This window comes from Lissotriton helveticus, chromosome 6 (assembly GCF_964261635.1).
Source record: "Lissotriton helveticus chromosome 6, aLisHel1.1, whole genome shotgun sequence".
NCBI classification, from domain to species: domain Eukaryota; kingdom Metazoa; phylum Chordata; class Amphibia; order Caudata; family Salamandridae; genus Lissotriton; species Lissotriton helveticus.
The window spans coordinates 166,364,236-166,381,760 of NC_136067.1; the positions used below are offsets into that span (position 1 = coordinate 166,364,236).

Consider the following 17,525-nt stretch of genomic DNA (forward strand, 5'->3'; position numbering starts at 1 on the left):
TTAGTGATTCATGCAAGCCAGGCGGTGAGCGATGATTTCGAAGCCTTAGTAGAACACAATATGCGGATACAAAAATGCCAAATAGTGAGCTAATCGAAGACATTTTAATGGAAAGCAGAGGTGTGGCAAACACTTCCCTCACCCACATCCTCCACTGGAGAAGACTGCTCCATAAGAAGGTAAGCCAAAACACACTGAACATTCAGTGGCAGGAAGTTCACTGGCTTGAGGAAAGGGTGAGTGATCAGGAAGGCGTGAGAGTGACTGTGTCCCTCGTTCCATGGATAATTACCTCAATTTGTTGGTAAGTAAGTGGGAGACTGATTGCATGGATGAAAGAGTGAGCGAATAGGTGGAATGTTTAAACATATTTAATTCATTGGGGCTTGAGCGACTGAGGGTGACAGGGTTGATTAGTGGTAAGATGATTGCCTACGTAGGTCTATTGGGATGGGAACAGGTGAGCGATGGAGCTAGCAGGTGATTTAGTAAGTGGTGGATGCTGGGTGATGAAAGGTTTTTAATTTGCAAGACACATGGACACGTCAAAATGCAAGATGAAAGTCACCACTCTCAAGCAATAGTTAAGAGCACGAATGAGCAAGAAGACATAAAACCCACCGTCTTCCGTTCTCTCCTTCGCCTAGCACAGTTCCCCTGTAACACTGTTTCGGTAATAAAGCAAAGCTAAACAGACAAACGGACAAGGGTGTTCTCCATTGAGGCATTATATAATCTGTGGGTGAGACGAAGCATTTTAAATATCTGGAGGTTGGCGATGATAGGGGGAGGGGAGCAGGTTACCAAGAACAGCAATGGTCTGCCCACTCCCTTGATCTCCCTCTGCCATTCACCACAAAAGGCATGACAACAAGCCCTGTACACTGATTTGTTTGTCATCTGCCTTAATATTACTTTTGTTTTTTGCTCAGGTTTATAAGTGCAATAAGGACCGTTTAGCAAGGCAATGCTCCGCCCAATATAGACGGTCAAATGACAGCACCAAAGAAAAGTTCCTTGCAAATATTCTAATGTGACAGGAGACTGGCTGGGTGGGCGTTATTGCTGCACTCACAGTTCACAACCCAACAAGCACCAGAACATGCTGGACAATTGTACCTCGAAAGTGTAACTGATCTTTGGGGCACCTGTCGGGTGTGGAAATCCTGAGCTGAAAATCTTACTAAGACTTACACACTATCCTCAAAGAAAGACTTGTACAACTGACTCACACTGTTGTTGAGCGAGACAGGAAACAGAGGCAAGGTATGTGGCTCTTTCAGGTCAAGACTCATGCTGTCTTGAGTTAGTTAGAGCCCCAGCAAACAGCAGTGCACCAAGGTAGCATATTCTGATACAAGACAAGTGAGCCAGTATCTCAAAAGGACAATAAAGTCTGTAGAGGAGGACGTTTGGTAGGGCTGAATAATTTCTAGCAAATCCAACCTCAGGGGCATGAAACCCCATAATTCTGTACTCTAGTAGAGTATTTTATCATCAGTTCTTATATGGGAATACTACGAAAAGACTATGGAACCTCCTGGAGATCAGGAGGAAAGGTTAATGGAATTAATAGATGAAGCCTTATGGCGGTCTTGTTAGAGTTCCTATAGGAAAGGAATATGACAAACAGGGACAGTAATAAGAAAATAGAACTTGCTATCCATGGCTAGGCAATCAACTGGCCATTAGGACTAGGAAATGAGAATATAAATATCCGATGGAGTTTGATTTTTGCTTTCCTGGAGTAACCCCATAGTAAATACTGATATCTGAAGGTTTGTAAGACTACAGATGGAAAATTGGACAAGATTTTAAATTTACGGAATCCTCTTAGTTTAAGAAATGTTTCACTCTTTCCCCCCTCCTACAGTTAACCAGGGTGCAAATCGCTGCTAGTTGTGAGCAAAGGTAGCTAGAGATGTTGACTGAAAAGTTCTTCACTACTATCGCCCCAGGGTGTTAGGCCAGGCTAGTTTCACCATCTGAAACTGTGAGTAATAATGGGACAGATTCTTGTGCACAAACTCAATAAGCACCACATCTCTAACGAAATGACCCTCGGTTATCTAAGCGTCCAACTCTTTAGGCATATTTCCTACAGTGAGCACCTCTTGCCGACTGATGCAGGAAAGTCTTCTAGCAGTTGGAAAATTTCTGAAAAAGACATTTTGGGGTTGACTTGTCTGTCCACTGAATTAGTAGCACACCTATATCATGAAATTGCTTTTATGTGCAGATGATCTTTGGGCCCAGTCAAGCTTTTTCCTAAAGAAATGTCAGTATACCGGGGCTGCAATCACTTGTTGAAATAAGAGGTCTGGGCGGGAGAGAAAGAGTTGTAACACGCTGTGGAACTTTTTCGTGCTTGATGGAGGGTGAAATTCCGCAAGTATGACAATGCATTCAATTCTTTTTACCCGCTGTGAATAAAGGCCTACATATTTCAGAATAGCCTCTTGTTTCTGCTCATGCAAATGCTTAACTAGTAGTTTCAGTGACAAAATGCGCACAACAGCGAAGGGACTGACAATCATAGGCTCATAGACACTGATCTTGTTACAACATTTGCAAAAAAGGAAGATGTATGTGCTTTTCTAGTAAGATGTACAGTTATGGAAGAAGTGCCCCTGAACCATTCTACCTCAATGCAGAGCTCCTTTTATTGCTCGTGAACCCTTCTCCCTCAAAGCAAAACTCCTTTCCTTTTAGGGAAGTTTAGATTATGGTTTTGAAGATTCTCCATCAGAAGAATTTCTTGATTAACTTCTCTGTACAAGGGATCAAACTGTCAGGTTCATACTGAAGTCAAGACAGACTGGAACTGGACTTGGGGTATGATAACAGTAAAACATATAAAGGTGTAATATTGACCGCATCTAACTCCCAATAGTAGGTCAAGTGTACCATGGATTAAAGGAACAGTGAATTAGTCCTTTCTTTTCTTGATTAACAATTGAGAAAGAGTCATAAACGTGCACTCACGCGTGCCCATTGCCACTGAATGTATGCAGTATTACATTCATTTTCAGAAGTTATAAATAAATGCTGCAGGATATGAAAACGTTAATATCTAATTAGTTAAAGTGCTGAAAGGCAGGTATTTAAGGAGATTCTCTTCATTGCACAAATGTTCAATTCAATAGTGTAAAGCTAATAACTAAACAAAGAACTCACAAAAGTGAAGGCCTTCACCAGGACATTGTACAACTCTAGGATAAGCAGGCAGTAGGTTCCTCAACGGCTAGCTTTTGAACACATGAGCGCCTGAGTGGACGAATACTCTGAAATACTGGAGAGAAGTCAGTTCAAATCACCAGTAAACCCTCAAAGAAAGGAAATGAAGCACAGAAAACAAACTGCTTGTAGTACAATGTGGGTAAAAATGGAAGACTGCTTATGACTAACATGTGGAATCTTCCCACAAATGAAAGTTGAACACACATTCGGAAATCATCTGACTATACACATTCGGAAATCATCTGACTCTAACTGCAAAACTCAAGATATTCAGGAATATGTTACTCCCCATCAGAGTGGTTGATTGCAATCTACAACTCACCTAAAATTTCTTATTTTTGTATGATGAAGTTTTGACTTGTGTCGAACACCTCTGATCTTTAGAAAAGACAATTTAGTTTTATTTTGTAAATATACTCTCGGCTGTGCTTTCAATGTGAGGGCACAGGCGTTTGTATGTATGTGTGAAGGGTTAGGCTGGGGAAGACCAATCCCCATTGGACATGGACAATGAATATATGTTATATTATGCTACGAGTTACTTGTAAAGCACACAAACAGTTTGGTTTCCTTTTGCTGGAATAACCAATATAGTCATAAGGGGCGAGAAAATCTAGCAGGCGAATAGGACATTTTTTTACAATTTCCTAAAACAAAGTAGTAAAGATTCAGAACGGAGAGCCCAGGGTGGAGGGTTTCACATTCTGGGGGCTGCCATAGAAATGAGTTGATTGCAAAAGGATACGGTTTTAGTTCTAGGAACTGTTAATAAGAGTTTACTGTCGGATCCTAAAGCACCAGAAGATCTTTGCCCGTTTTTGTAAGAGACATGTCATCAAATCTCAAAACAATAACAAAAAGAAGTATTAAGAGTGGATTTCGGGGGAAGCTCCTTTCAGTCATTAGCGTTCCTATATTTTTCAACTCTTTCTGATATTTGCAGTTTTCAAAAGCAAATCCTGCATAAGTATCAGAATAAAATTTTTTAAAAAGCAGGACTGGATAAACTACTCCCACCTGGTCTCGGAAAACTGTAGCCCTACCAAAGAATGTGTTTGCCAATTAGCATGCTTCAAAACAAAGAAAACGACCACCTCGCTCCTTAAAGAAAACATTGTGCAAGCTTTTTGGTAGCTTTTGAAGTTGAAAATTGGCCTCTATAATCAAAATGAATTTGCATAACAAGACAAACAAGTGAAAATGGTCAGCTACAAGCAACAATTGGCAATTCACCCGTTACATTATTTTCTTTTGGCTTTATAGTTAATTTTGTTGCCATTGAGAGGGGTGATGTGATCAAAAGAATGCCGATGATATCCGTCTTTGACTCTCAAATGATAAAATACTCCTAAACGAAAAGTGATGTGGTTCATTTTGTGACTTCATTTTCCAGAACAAGGCAAGTCAAGGAGTTCAAAGCACCAACTCTTTACAGAGACATTTTCAAAACAAAAAGAGGGCGTGGGGAGAGGGCACGGGTCTGGCCTTCACTTATTACACATGCACACACAGAGCCCGGAACCTTTTACACACACATCATGAACTTAGAGCTTTACTTAAGCGGAAGTGGAACTTTGATCTGTGCCGTGGTGCACCATCAACAAGCAGCGGCAGCACTTGGAATTGGGTTTACTGCGGTGTTCCTGGTATGTGCTTAGACAAGCTTACAAAAATATGTTCACGGCAGTCCTACGATGCACCAAGTGAAGTGAGAGGTTCTTAAGCCATCACAACCCCAAAAGCGTAGAACACAGCACCAACTGCATGAACTGTGTGGAGCACGGAGGCAGTGAGTGATCCGGCCCAATTGTGTGTTTTTATTAAAAAACGTGTTATGTCTTAAGGCTCAGCTTGAATGACATTAACAGGGTCCTAGAATTATTACACACTGCACGTGTGCTGTATACCCATCGCACTCAGCCGTAAAACGATAGGTCAAATCTTTTTCGCCACTCAAAGATCACATTTTGTGCCATTAAATTTGCGTCTTTTTGCTACTATGCTGAGTTTTATTAATACTGAATGTATACTGTATACTCCAAGCATAAAACCAAAACAAAAATGGCTGTTTTTTTTGGTATATAATGTCAAAGGTCACAGTTGAACTGCATGTTTCCCCTCCCACCCAGAAGTAAGAGACCCTGGCGTATTGCTTTGTGAATTCAATGCCAAGTGCACAGGGCTGACAGCCACACAGCACTAAAGCGGGATTTCATAGCAGCAGTACTAGCAGTCAGTATCATGCTCAGGCTCGTGTCCTGCTTCCTCGATGACTGACCTTTTGGTTTAATAGGTGTCTATGCTGTGGTCATGTGACTAGTGCCCGCTGAAGCACAGACCTTGCACCTAGCACCTTGCACCTTGCACCTTCAGGGGCTTTTGTGGCGTATGTAATTTGGTAGTACTGCTGCTTCGCCATCCCGGGACTCCTTTTAGGGTTAAATGCATGCTTTAATCTTTCCTTCACTTGTTTTTATTTCAGCTCGCCTTGGGATCGGAGGCGCTTGTAGTTGTGCCTGAAGTAAAACCAGCCAGAGGTTTTGTTTGTGACAAAGTGACAGTAGTTAATGAAACTCAGCACCCAAGGGCATAAGGCAGTTATAGGTCGTTTTGTTTTTAATCAGCACCAATCCCGTGAATGCTCTACACTTGGTGTGTAAGGTAAAAAAGGCCAAGCGGAGACTACGTCTCTCCACCCTGGATCATAGCATGGAAGGTTGAATACTGTTTCTAAGTGTGTATAAAAACAAAAGAAATACATTTTCTTTTTGTTTTTACTTACAAAACATAGAGAATATCTTTGTATAGATATAGCAACGAGAAAGAAAACTGATCGATCGGAAGCTTTCGTGTTCCTTTCGGTGTTTCTTCTTTCTGTTTCATTTTTTTTCATGAGCTGTGTTTACCGTAAACAAAAATAAGACCCCCTTTCTGTTAGCTGCGGGGGGTTTAGAGTGAAGACTCATACTGTAGTAACTCATACAAGAGCGGTCCGTCTCTATACCTAATGCCGACAGCCGTGGGGGTGACGTACTGAAGAATGTTGATAGTCCTTCTCAATCTTCTGTCTACAAAGTGGGCATCCCAGGCGGGGTACCTCTTCCTTGGCATGTCAATCTTGATGAGGGGCCCTTCCGGGTAGTAGGGGCGCCCATAGGGTGTTGGCGGCGCCGTTGGTCTCACTTGGAAAACTGGCAGGCAGGTGTCAGCTGTGAGATCATCTGGCTGCTCGCTGAGCCCCCTGGTGGGTGTGACTGGCGCCCCCCGGTACCCGGGGGTGTGAGGTGCCATGGGCTCCACGTCAGGGGGCAGAGGGATACCCCACAGCAGCTCGGCACAACAGGAGCTGGCAAAGATTTTCGCTCGAGGCCCCATGGGATGCAGCACTCCATAGTACAGAAACATGAAGGCCACCCCAGCAGCAAAGCTAAAAAAAACACAACACAGTGCTGGCACGGCATAAGAGTCAGTAGTGTCTGGATCTCGGTAGAAATACCAAAGGAACGTCAAGGCGGTGTTCTCGGTCAAGATCACGGCATAGTAAGCAAACATTCGGTATCGGGTCCGCCCTTCCTTGACGTTGAACCAGCAGAAGATATACACAATCCCTACCACCATGTTGAAGAGGATCTCCTCCCACTTGGACATGCAGAAGTCCGTCCCACCGTGGATGATCCAGAAGGCCATGGCGCACCAGTGGACCACTACGAAGATCCCAAAGTAGAGCTGGAAGATGGAAGCAAAGAGGGCGAAGGAGATCACCCGCGAAGAGATGGTGAAGAGTCGCCAGAAGAGATGGATGAGAGCACCTCGGTAGCTCATGCTTTTCTTGTCGTCCCTGGAGTCCCGCAGGAGCTTGTGATAGGAAGCTAGCACCCAAGCCAGGGACATCAGGGAGGCCACAGAGGAGACACCTGTGCAGAAGACAGTCAAACAACAGGCAGAGATTGATTACATCATGACCATACTGTATGGAGAAGACATGGAATACTTTATGGTGGTCAAAAGGAAGCAAAGAGGAAGGAAAATGGAGAATGACACTTCAGTGCACCAAGTGATGTTTGATGGGTAGAGACAGAAGAGAATGTTATTGAGGGCCATTAAACTATTCGCCTGCAAGGCTATGGGTGTCAATTGCTGCCAGTTACATTCCGCCAAAGGCTTATAGAAAGTGAACTGAGGTGCTATTAAGGTAAGCAGTTTGGGTAACGCAATGGGACAAAGAGAGCAGCTGTCATCGTTTACTAATTGCTATTGACTCTGCTTATTGGACGTTAGCTGGCCACCATAAGCTTACAAAGGCCATTCATTTGCTATCGGCCAGAACACCATTTGTCACTATATGTTTCAACTCTCCCTTACTATTATGTTCAGATGGTGAAATAACCATGATACTGATATCAGTCACCCATATATGCAAGAACTCTCCCATAATAGAAACAAGTGCAAACACCAGAAATGAGAAGGAAATGTTAAAAAATAAGAAAGAGGCTGAGGAGAATGTTGTTGAGAGGATCTTTTACATAAAACAAAAGTGCTGCCTTTTTAGGTCTCGCCTGTCAATGCGCTTGCGCATTGAGCTTGCGAGAATATAGGGGCTTAACCAGAGCTTAACCATCGGGACAATTCTATGCAGTGCCCGTGAAAAGCGCGTGCACATCAAAGCCATCTGCCTCCCTCCCACAGGCATCCCCCAGCGTGCGCTCTGCCTCAGGCATTTCTCCTCCCCTAATTATTCACGGCCGGACAACCGTACTTTCACTTTCACGGCCGCCAGGCCGTGTCTCTCGTTTCTCCTCCCCCCTTCCCCCCTCCCCACAGCAATGCCAAGAGCTTGTCTTTCATTACGTGGGTGTTTTGTATGGTTACATCGTTCTCACTGTATCTTAAGAGAACGTGCCTAGGTCAACACAACAACATATACAAGTTTATGTATTGGTACATCGATACTGGAGGGTCAATGAACTGTTGAGATAACAAACAGGTCCCGATACGAGCTTGACATTGGTACAGACTGGTGTGATGATCACCTGCGTATTACCTTTATCTTTGTACATAACACTTAATCTTGATAAGGGCGAGTTGCTCTCCACCTGTAGGCAACACCTTTATACACATGTTGCTTTTCTATGGGCTCTGCATTACGCGTTAAACGGTAGCGCGCCTGCATGAACTACATTTCCCAGGCTCACGTGGGACTTTGGTAGTTCTTGTAGCGCGCCTGGTGTTAATTGAATTTTTTTCTGATTTCATATTTCTGAGTTAGTATATAGAAATCACATAGAGTGGAAACTGTACTTTAGTGACAATACGGTTTATCACTAGGAACCGACAGGGCATAGTACAGTCTTGATCGTCATCATACATAGCTAACAGAGCGTTTTTAGATGCACGCCCAGCATGAACTACATTTCCCAGGCTCACGTGGGACTTTGGTAGTTCTTGGGTGCTATTAGGCTGATATGTCCTGCTTGTACTATGTTGTACATTGATTCTTCATGTAATATGGTTGTCTTTTGTCTTAGTCCTTTCTTTGTGTTTTCTTGTTCTCTCTCTACCACGATGCCTATGTATGTTCTGACTTCTACCTGGAGAATTCCACTAGTGTCAGTTGGTAGTCTGGTCAGCTGGCGAGGCTTGTGCTCAGCTGTGTCCTGCATTAAACCTAATTGTAACCAACACGAAGTATCCTGTCATCTGTTCGCATCATCATACAACATTTTGGCGACGTTTTCTGCTGACCAGACCAGAGAAGAAACCATCTAACACAGCCTGAGCTACACCTCGCGAAAAGAACCCACTGCGGTCCACCTATCTGCTGCCAGTAACATTGTCAGAGGAAACTTGAAACCAGATGAATGAAGTAAAACTCAAAGGAAATTAAAGCAAGAAAAGAACTGTGAGTACATTACTCATCTCTGGCAGTACTGCGCAAACTTAACTGTGGCAAGAAGTAAAGTAAAAAAAATAATAAATAAATAAATAAATAAAGCGGTGATATAACCAGAAATTTTTGAAGTGCTGTGAAAAAGGAAGAAACCTGCCGCAAGTATTTGTAGCGTCTAGAAATTTTAATGAACCTGTCTAAAGTGGCAACTAAACTAAACTAAAGTAGAACTAAACTACATCTCAAATAGCTGCAGTTAGAACCTCTAACAAATGTAACTGACAATGTTGTGAAACCCTTATCAAAATCGAAAGGAATCAGGAACTGCAAAAAACTGTCCAAACAATTTCTTCTCTCCTTCCTGTAATGCTACAAATTAAGCGTCGGACACGAGAAACAGCACGGATTTAAACTAAGTACTTTCAACATACAAGGCACAGCTTCTAGAAAAACGAGTGAATCGAATGAACACATGCTAGACAAAATAATTAATAAAACGAGTGAATTAGAGACTGGAAACGGAGGAAGGAAATGAAGATACAAGTTCAAGTTCATCTACCGTGAGTAATACCGTTATTCTCCCTCCGTGTTTGATCTACACTTCTCCATAGCCCATTTTGAAATGATGACGTGTTTGTATCTCCGTTCATCTCAGCGCAGGGGCTGCTTGCTCCATTGTGACGTGGTGTGCCCAGCGTCTTCTCACAGTAGGGAAACTTCATTCCTCGGTTCCAAGCTGGGTGCATCATCACGTATGGTGCGCAACGTGTAACGTCACTTTGCGACGTCAAGCGGCCATTTTGGAGCTTCACGTGCATCAACTCAACAAACAATGAGGCTCTCGGTGTCTAGCCTGCTCTCAACGTGACGTCAACCAGAAAGAACTGTCACACACAGGCTAATAATCAGACGGTGAGAGAAGTGGAAGGTGTCTTCTTTATTTGCGTGTGTTTTTCTTTAGATACTTGTGTTCCGGTATTCACTTACTTGTTGGACTGCATTATGTTTTCTTATGATCGAAATTCAGCATTGTTAGTTACATGCTGTCTGAAGATGAAGCAATACGTCATCCTGTTGTATAAAGCTGATTTGTGAAAGGACAAAGTGACTAGTACTAAGAAGGGGTAACAGTGCCACCTAGTGGATTTTTCCATTATTGTAACAGAGATCTGTGAATAATCTGGAAACGAGTCGAAGTGGATGGTACAAAGTAAATTGAACTTTACTTTGAGAAAGCAACAATTCTATTTTGATGATCTACATGTCATGTCCCTTACAATATCAACGAGTGCCTTACAAAAGTGTAATTTATACTTAGGAATAGCAAAGAAGCATAAAGGAGACTTTGGCTTGACAGAGAATCTATGGACAAATGTCCAATAACTATCGGTACATGGAATCCTTGGAAAGTCAAAGAGCAGAGCGAAATTAGTCCATAAATAAGTCAAAGAAGCGAGGAGATAGAAGTAGAAGAAAAAAAAGTATGGAAACAGAGCATGGACAATGGTCCTGCAAGTAGAGTCAAGTTTGCAAGATGAACAAAATGTTCACAACCGGGACAAAAGTCGAATCAGATAAGGAGTAGCGGCTGTTCAGAGGATCTAGAACAGAAATAAAGTTCCACACAATTAGAAGCTGGTCAAAGAGCGTAAAAAAAAAAAAAAAAAAAACCAACAGAAAATCTAAAAGAGGGACGAAGGTCCCAGGCGAGACTCTGGACAGTAAGTTCACAGCGGAGACAAAGGTCTCTGGTGAGACTCTGGTCTGCAAGTCAAAGGAGAGTCTCTGGATGGTAGGACTGCAACAGGGGATAATGGTCCCAGGTCAGTCTCTGGACAGAAAGTTCCTGGTGAGTCTTTGGACAGTAAGTCCACAACGGGGGGCTAAGGTCTCTGAAGAGGCTCAGGATTGTAGGTCCCAGGTGAGCCTCTGGACAGTAAGTCCTCAATGGTGGTCAAAAAAAAAACAAAGATATGTCTCTGGACTGTATGTCCAAGGTTAGCCTCTGGACAGTAAGTCCGCAACGGGGAAAAGTTCCTGGGGAAACTCGGGATGGTATGTCCCAAGTGAGTCTCTGGTTGGTGAGTCCATAACGGAGGACAAAGGTCCCAAATGAGAGACTCTGGTCAGCAAGTTGTAAGTGAGTCTCTGGACTGTAGGTCCACAATGTTGACGAAGAAGAGACTCTGGTCAGCAAATTGTAAGTGAGTCTCTGGAGACTCTGGTCAGCAAATTGTAAGTGAGTCTCTGGACTGTAAGTACACAACGTTGATGAAGAATCCAAGTTAATTACAGTGAAAGGTTGATATGTGTTTCGGGACCGGAAAGAGACATGGATTTCAGTGTCTAGCTGTGAGAGGACAAAGTTTACCGTCAAGTGTCCGGAACTGAAATTGTACTGATGGTGACTTCAAAACTAAATTAAATCTGAATTGGGACTGTGAGTCCTGGACCATGTCACTGAAGCAAGGTGAGGATTCTGTGTCGGAACGAATCCAAGAGATAAATTTGAGACTGAAGAGTTTCAAGATTTTTCCAAGTCTAAGGATTTGTGACAGCGAATTGTTACAGAGAGGTTCTGAGAAGAACCAGGACTACGAGCTGATGTGTCTTGTTGTTAGGCAGCTCATTAACTTGTATTTTGGGGGTCAATGTGGAAAGTGTGTAGTTGTTCTTTCCCACGGTGGTGTCTTTTACCCAATGGAGTACCCTTCTTTGGGGAGGGGGTGGGGTCAGTTGGTACCCATGGTATACTCTATGTAGGGTGTGTTAGAGTATAAATTCCAAGGTGTGAGCCTTGTGCAACGTTTGTTGTAGCTTGTATTTTGGGGGTCAATGTGGAAAGTGTGTGGCTGTTCTTTCCCATGGCGATGTCTTTTACCCAATAGTGTACCCTTCTTTGGGGAGGGTGTGGGGCCAGTCGGTACCCATGGTATACTCTATGTAGGGTGTGTTGGAGTATAAATTCCAAGGTGTGAACCTTGTGCAACGTTTGCTGTAGCTTGTGTTTTGGGGGTCATTGTGGAAAGTGTGTGGCTGTTCTTTCCCATGGCGGTGTCTTTTACCCAATGGTGTACCCTTCTTTGGGGAGAGAGTGGGACCAGTCGGTACCCATGGTGTACTCTATGTAGGGCGTGCTAGAGTATAAATTCCAAGGTATGAACCTTGTGCAACGTTTGTTGTCACCCTGTTTTGTTGTGTTGTTAGTGGTTAAGTCACCGAGTTTGTTAGTAAATGTTACATTATTGTGAGAGGTCAACACCAGGTGTGTGATGACGGTTTCATGGGTCTCTTCTCCTTTTGTATTCTTTATTATGAGGTTGCACTGACATTTGGTGTCTCATTCTAGTCTGAAGGGCCATTTCCTCCGATGTACTCTATCTAGGAGGGCTTATGTGTTTTTCCTGGTGTGTTTAACTTTTTGAATGTTTTGGGGGTCAGTGTGGAAAGTGTTTTGAGAGCTGTTGTAGCTCTACTTTCCTATGGCAGTGTCTTTTACCCAATGGTGTACCCTTCTATGGGGAGGGTGTGGGGCCAGTTGTTACCCATGGTATACCTTATGTAGGGCATGTTGGTATATAAGTTCCAGGGTGTGAACCCTGTGCAACCTGTGTGAGTTGTTGTTGTTGTACTTTCCTATGGTGGTGTTTTTACCCATTGATGTACTCTTCTTTGGGGAGAGTGTGGGGCCTGTTGGTACCCATAGCATGCTGTAGGTTTAGTTTCAGGGTTTGTACTCTGTGTTGTGCCCTTCTTTGGAGAAATAGTGTTGGAAGTTAGTCAATCTCCAGGTTAACCATCCTGTGCTGTCGTGTGGTGTAGTCTACTTTGGAGGGTGTAGAGTTGGTGAGTAATCAATACTTATATTAGTTCTACAGTTGTCTGATTTAGTTTTTCTGAAATGGGTTGTAGGGTTAGTGCTGCTCTTATTGGTCATTGCCCATGTCAGTTCCCTGGTTGTCTATCCTGAGGTGTACCCTGTTAAAGGAAAGTTGTGTTATTTACCAGGCTTGGTTCCTATGTTGTTCCTTATTTTGAGGGGTCATGTTTACACTGTCTGTGTGTCCGAAAAAGGGAACTTTTGGTTTCTTTCACTTTCTTAGGGTATGTTGTGTTTCTCCCAATCTCTAAGGGAGGGGGATGGAGTGTATTGATATATCGGATTTGGATTTATTTTGTTATTGTACAACATAGGGTAGGTGTTGTTTGAGTGTTTTGTTTCATCTGAGAGTTACGTTTCATTCTGTGTCTCTGAATACTCTTTTGTCTTTGTGGTTGTTGTTGCAGTCTTTTGTATTGTAATCTTCGTTTCCTTTATTTCTTTTCTTTTCTATAAAGGAGGGAGATGTGTTGTACATTGATTCTTCATGTAATATGGTTGTCTTTTGTCTTAGTCCTTTCTTTGTGTTTTCTTGTTCTCTCTCTACCACAATGCCTATGTATGTTCTGACTTCTACCTGGAGAATTCCACTAGTGTCAGTTGGTAGTCTGGTCAGCTGGCGAGGCTTGTGCTCAGCTGTGTCCTGCATTAAACCTAATTGTAACCAACACGAAGTATCCTGTCATCTGTTCGCATCATCTTACAACATACTACACTTCCCATGTTTCCTGGGTTTACAGTGTAGTTTTCCACAACATGACGCAAATAGTATGCCACGATGAGGAGGATTAATTCAACACACCTGCTGGCAATCAGCATGCTTCGACAGTATTAAAAGACACGCCTCCCCTCGGGCAGTTACCTCCGGTTGCAGCATGTGTGAAGTCCGGGGTACTGACGGAGAGGTGAGAGAAAGCATCCAGCCAGAACATGCCCTTTGTGTAAGTAACCACTTTGTGATAGTCTTTTAACATATTTTAGATCTTAGCAGCTAGCACTACTAAATACGCGCTGTGTTCTAATAGGCCTCCAGAACTTGTAATATGGGAGTTCCTAACCCTGCGCATGCTCTGCCATAAATTTGTCCAAGTGTCTCTGCTTGGCAACTGACTTTTTGACAGTCAGGTTATCAATGGCTGCGTCGCCAGCTTTATTTTTATTCTTACGCGCTGTGTCCATCGATGCCCCTAATAGAAGTACGTGTAAGTTCCCTACCCAAATAATACGAGGGGTGTGTCTACTGATGCCTCAGGTACTAATACACCCAATTTCATTGCAGTTTATTTCCGTGCAGTTACCACGTGACTTCTCCTGAATCTTGAGGTGTGGGCAGTTGATTCTTGACAGATAGAAATAGGCACTCCACACGCTGTGTAATTGTTTTCTTTTTTTAATAAAGCAACTGCTCCAACTCGAACTTTTTTTAATAAAGCAACTGCTCAAACTGGAACTTTTCTTTCCTTTTTGTTTTAGCGTTGTACTAAAGCTCTGACAACCGGCATGTCACTTTCACGGCCGCCAGGCCGTGTCTCTCGTTTCTCCTCCCCCTTCCCCCCCTCCCCACAGCAATGCCAAGAGCTTGTCCTCCTCCCACAGGCATCTGAAGCTGTGAGCTCTGCCTCAGGCATTTCTCCTCCCCTATTATTCACGGCCGGCCGGCCGTACTCTCACTTTCACGGCCGCCAGGCCGTGTCTCTTGTTTCTCCTCCCCCCTACCCCCTCCCCACAGCAATGCCAAGAGCTTGTCTTTCATTACAGCTTGAATAATGTATTTCAGCTGCCTCAGTTTTGACTAATTTGCCTTACCCGGACAAATGCTATAGGAGTCACATTTGAAAAAGTTTAAAGTATTGGCATTGTAAATAACAAAGCTATTAATTGTGCTATTTTCAAGACCAACACATTAAAAAAAATGGTCATTTACAAAACCAATAGCTCCAACTTTTCTAATGCGAGACCTATTGCATTTCCAATGCTTGTTTTTTTAGTACAATTGGCTTGCCCAGTTTTCTTTTCATCAAGTCAACATGCAGATCTCCACCTCGATGGATGTATGTACTAAGTTTTTCTGCTTGCAGGACCTGTCCCCCTTCTCACTCTCATCAGTTTTCTTGCACGCCTCTGAATCCAAAATCATCCACAACTGCTTTCTGTTTCCCTCAGCTCCTCTGGCATTGCGCTTCCCACACTCAATCAGTCCACAAATAATTTATTTTCTTTACTCCTGTTCTCTGTGGCCTGTCACTCACTGAATCCAATTCCTCTGCTCTCCTCTTCTCGTACACATCGGGCCAGATGTACAATATTCAAAATCTTTGTTGAAAGGAGGGCCATGCTAAAAAAAAGGATTAACACTGGTGCTGACCTGCATCGTACAATTACGAAAAATGAACAGAACATAAGAGGTGCTCCGTAATAACTGTGAATTCTGAAAAAGGGCAACTTGCAAACCATGAATGCTCTAGGCTCTTCAGACTTTAAACTCCCCTGTTAGCAGTACTTACATGCATGTAGATTACAAAGAGTACATATACATTCTTATTTAAAATGTATACATGCCATTTAATTCTTTGAGAAATTGTTGTATGACCATCTAAATGCTACATTTTTTTCTAACTTAATTTTCCATTTTCACAGTGATATACAACAGAAAACGGCATTTGATTACTTATTGCAACAGTACAAAGTACATTGTTTTGAAAAATGGTCTAGTACATAACACGCGATGTAGTCCGTGGCAACATACACATTTTTTGCACTTAACAATTAGTCAACTTGTAAACGTCCCTTTATGCCAAGGCTCATTGTCCCCCTCCTGCCTTCAAGAGGTGCGCACTCGTGTCAGAGTCAGCAGTGGACTTCTAACTCACCCAGGCAGGTTCTATTCCTGCAGGCTGCTGTGAAATAAGGGCAGAGTCAATTTCAAGCAAATTACTCATGAGTGGGCTCCAGATGTCCCGTGGCCAGGATGCTTGGGTCATAGCGAACAGTTCGCTATTCGTATTACAGTAACTAGACTGCTGAGCCAACCTTTTGTGGTAGGGATGGCTTTGCTTCCCCAATGTAGCACTATCTCTCTTTTTACCAATAACAGCGCATTTGCTTAGGGATCTTGCGCACGTTCCCCAACAGAGCCATTTGAGGTGCAGGGGTTATATATAGTGAGTAGTATTGAGAGAGCACAAATCTGAAAAATGTAGAAGTGCACCATATTTACAAGCACGTTATATTAGTTTAGTATAGAACATACAAGAGTGTCAAACTTATAGAGTGAAAATATATTCATGAGTGTTTAATTAGAGTAGGGATACATATATCAGTGTGGAAAACTAATGTAGAGATTTGTAGAAATGTTAGAATGATGTTGGAGTCTCACGTTATGGGGCTGTGTGAAAAAGAAATGTAATTCTGCAAACCATGGAAATGTGTAGGCCACATGGCATTTCACAAGAAACGAAAGATGTTGCTACACTTTTAAGTAACTTGGATTCTAATGTCATTTTACAGCAAAGTATTATTAATCATAGAATTGAAATGTTTTAAATAGATGTGTTACATTATAGTAATGTGTGTTAGTTAGAATACTGTTTAAACAAAGAAAATTAAATGTGCATAGTGCAGAGGCCCGTTTCATGTAATTTTAGCAGGCCTGAATAGATAAAGTTGCTTCTTTGATCTGCATGTGCTCGTTAAGGAGAGGTCGCACAGAGCACGAATGTAAAGCCTGTTCAAATGTTTTACGACCCTAAGATATGGTGGAGGCCGGAATTTGGGGCCCACAGAGAAAAATTGTATTTTGCAGGTGCGAGGGGGCTTAATCAGAAAATGATGAATAGACTTTTGTTCAGAGACGCCTGGCACAGGCCTGTAGGAGTCTTCAGGAATTTCTAGGGGGTACCGTCTTGCCAGAGAGAAGCCTGGGAAGCAAGGTCAACTTTAACGAAGGGTCCCGAGGAGTACCAGCATGGAATTTGCCGCCAGAATCTACACCACGTGAGAGGCGTCTCCAGGGGCGTTCCTATTGGAAATGTGATTTTGTATTAGGGACAGCACCCCGGGGAGAGGAGAGCAGATGATCTGAGGAACCTAAGAGAGCGGATGGTAGGCAGATAGGGAACTGCAAGACTTCAACTTTGAGACAAAGACTAAGGGAAGTGTGTGATCTTCTTTGGAAGTCACCACGGCTGACACCTTTTTAGGAAAAGATCTTGTTAAGTAGGGATGTCACTTAGTCTAGTGTAGGGACAGTCTAACCTGAACTTTTCCTTTCTGTAAATGACGCACAAGCTACAGCTTGTGTCCATGTTGGCAACTTTAATGCTTTTTGAATTTGTTTTAGTGATATCTTTCTGCCGACTAAGAGCATATAGAGAATTCTTGTTTGTATTGATTCCTGTATATCTTTTGAACCTCATTCTGAGGTGCTTGTATCTCCAGATAGCTTTGGCTTTATAATAAACTTTTAAAACTTTTCCAGTGGTAAGTGGTTCTTTAGAGTGGCGTAAGTTCTTTCTTGAT

At 42.8% G+C, this 17,525-nt stretch overlaps 1 protein-coding gene across 1 annotated transcript in view; it reads right to left on the minus strand.

Moving 5' to 3' along the window:
• Nucleotides 1-4,817: 4,817 nt before the first annotated feature.
• Nucleotides 4,818-17,525, minus strand: part of LOC144762390 (XK-related protein 6) — a 479,187-nt gene continuing 466,479 nt past the window's right edge. Inside the window, exon 4 of the mRNA XM_078647564.1 lies at nt 4,818-7,154. Coding sequence (XP_078503690.1) covers nt 6,190-7,154 — 965 coding nt within the window. The 3' untranslated portion in view covers nt 4,818-6,189. The remainder of the gene's footprint in view (nt 7,155-17,525) is intronic.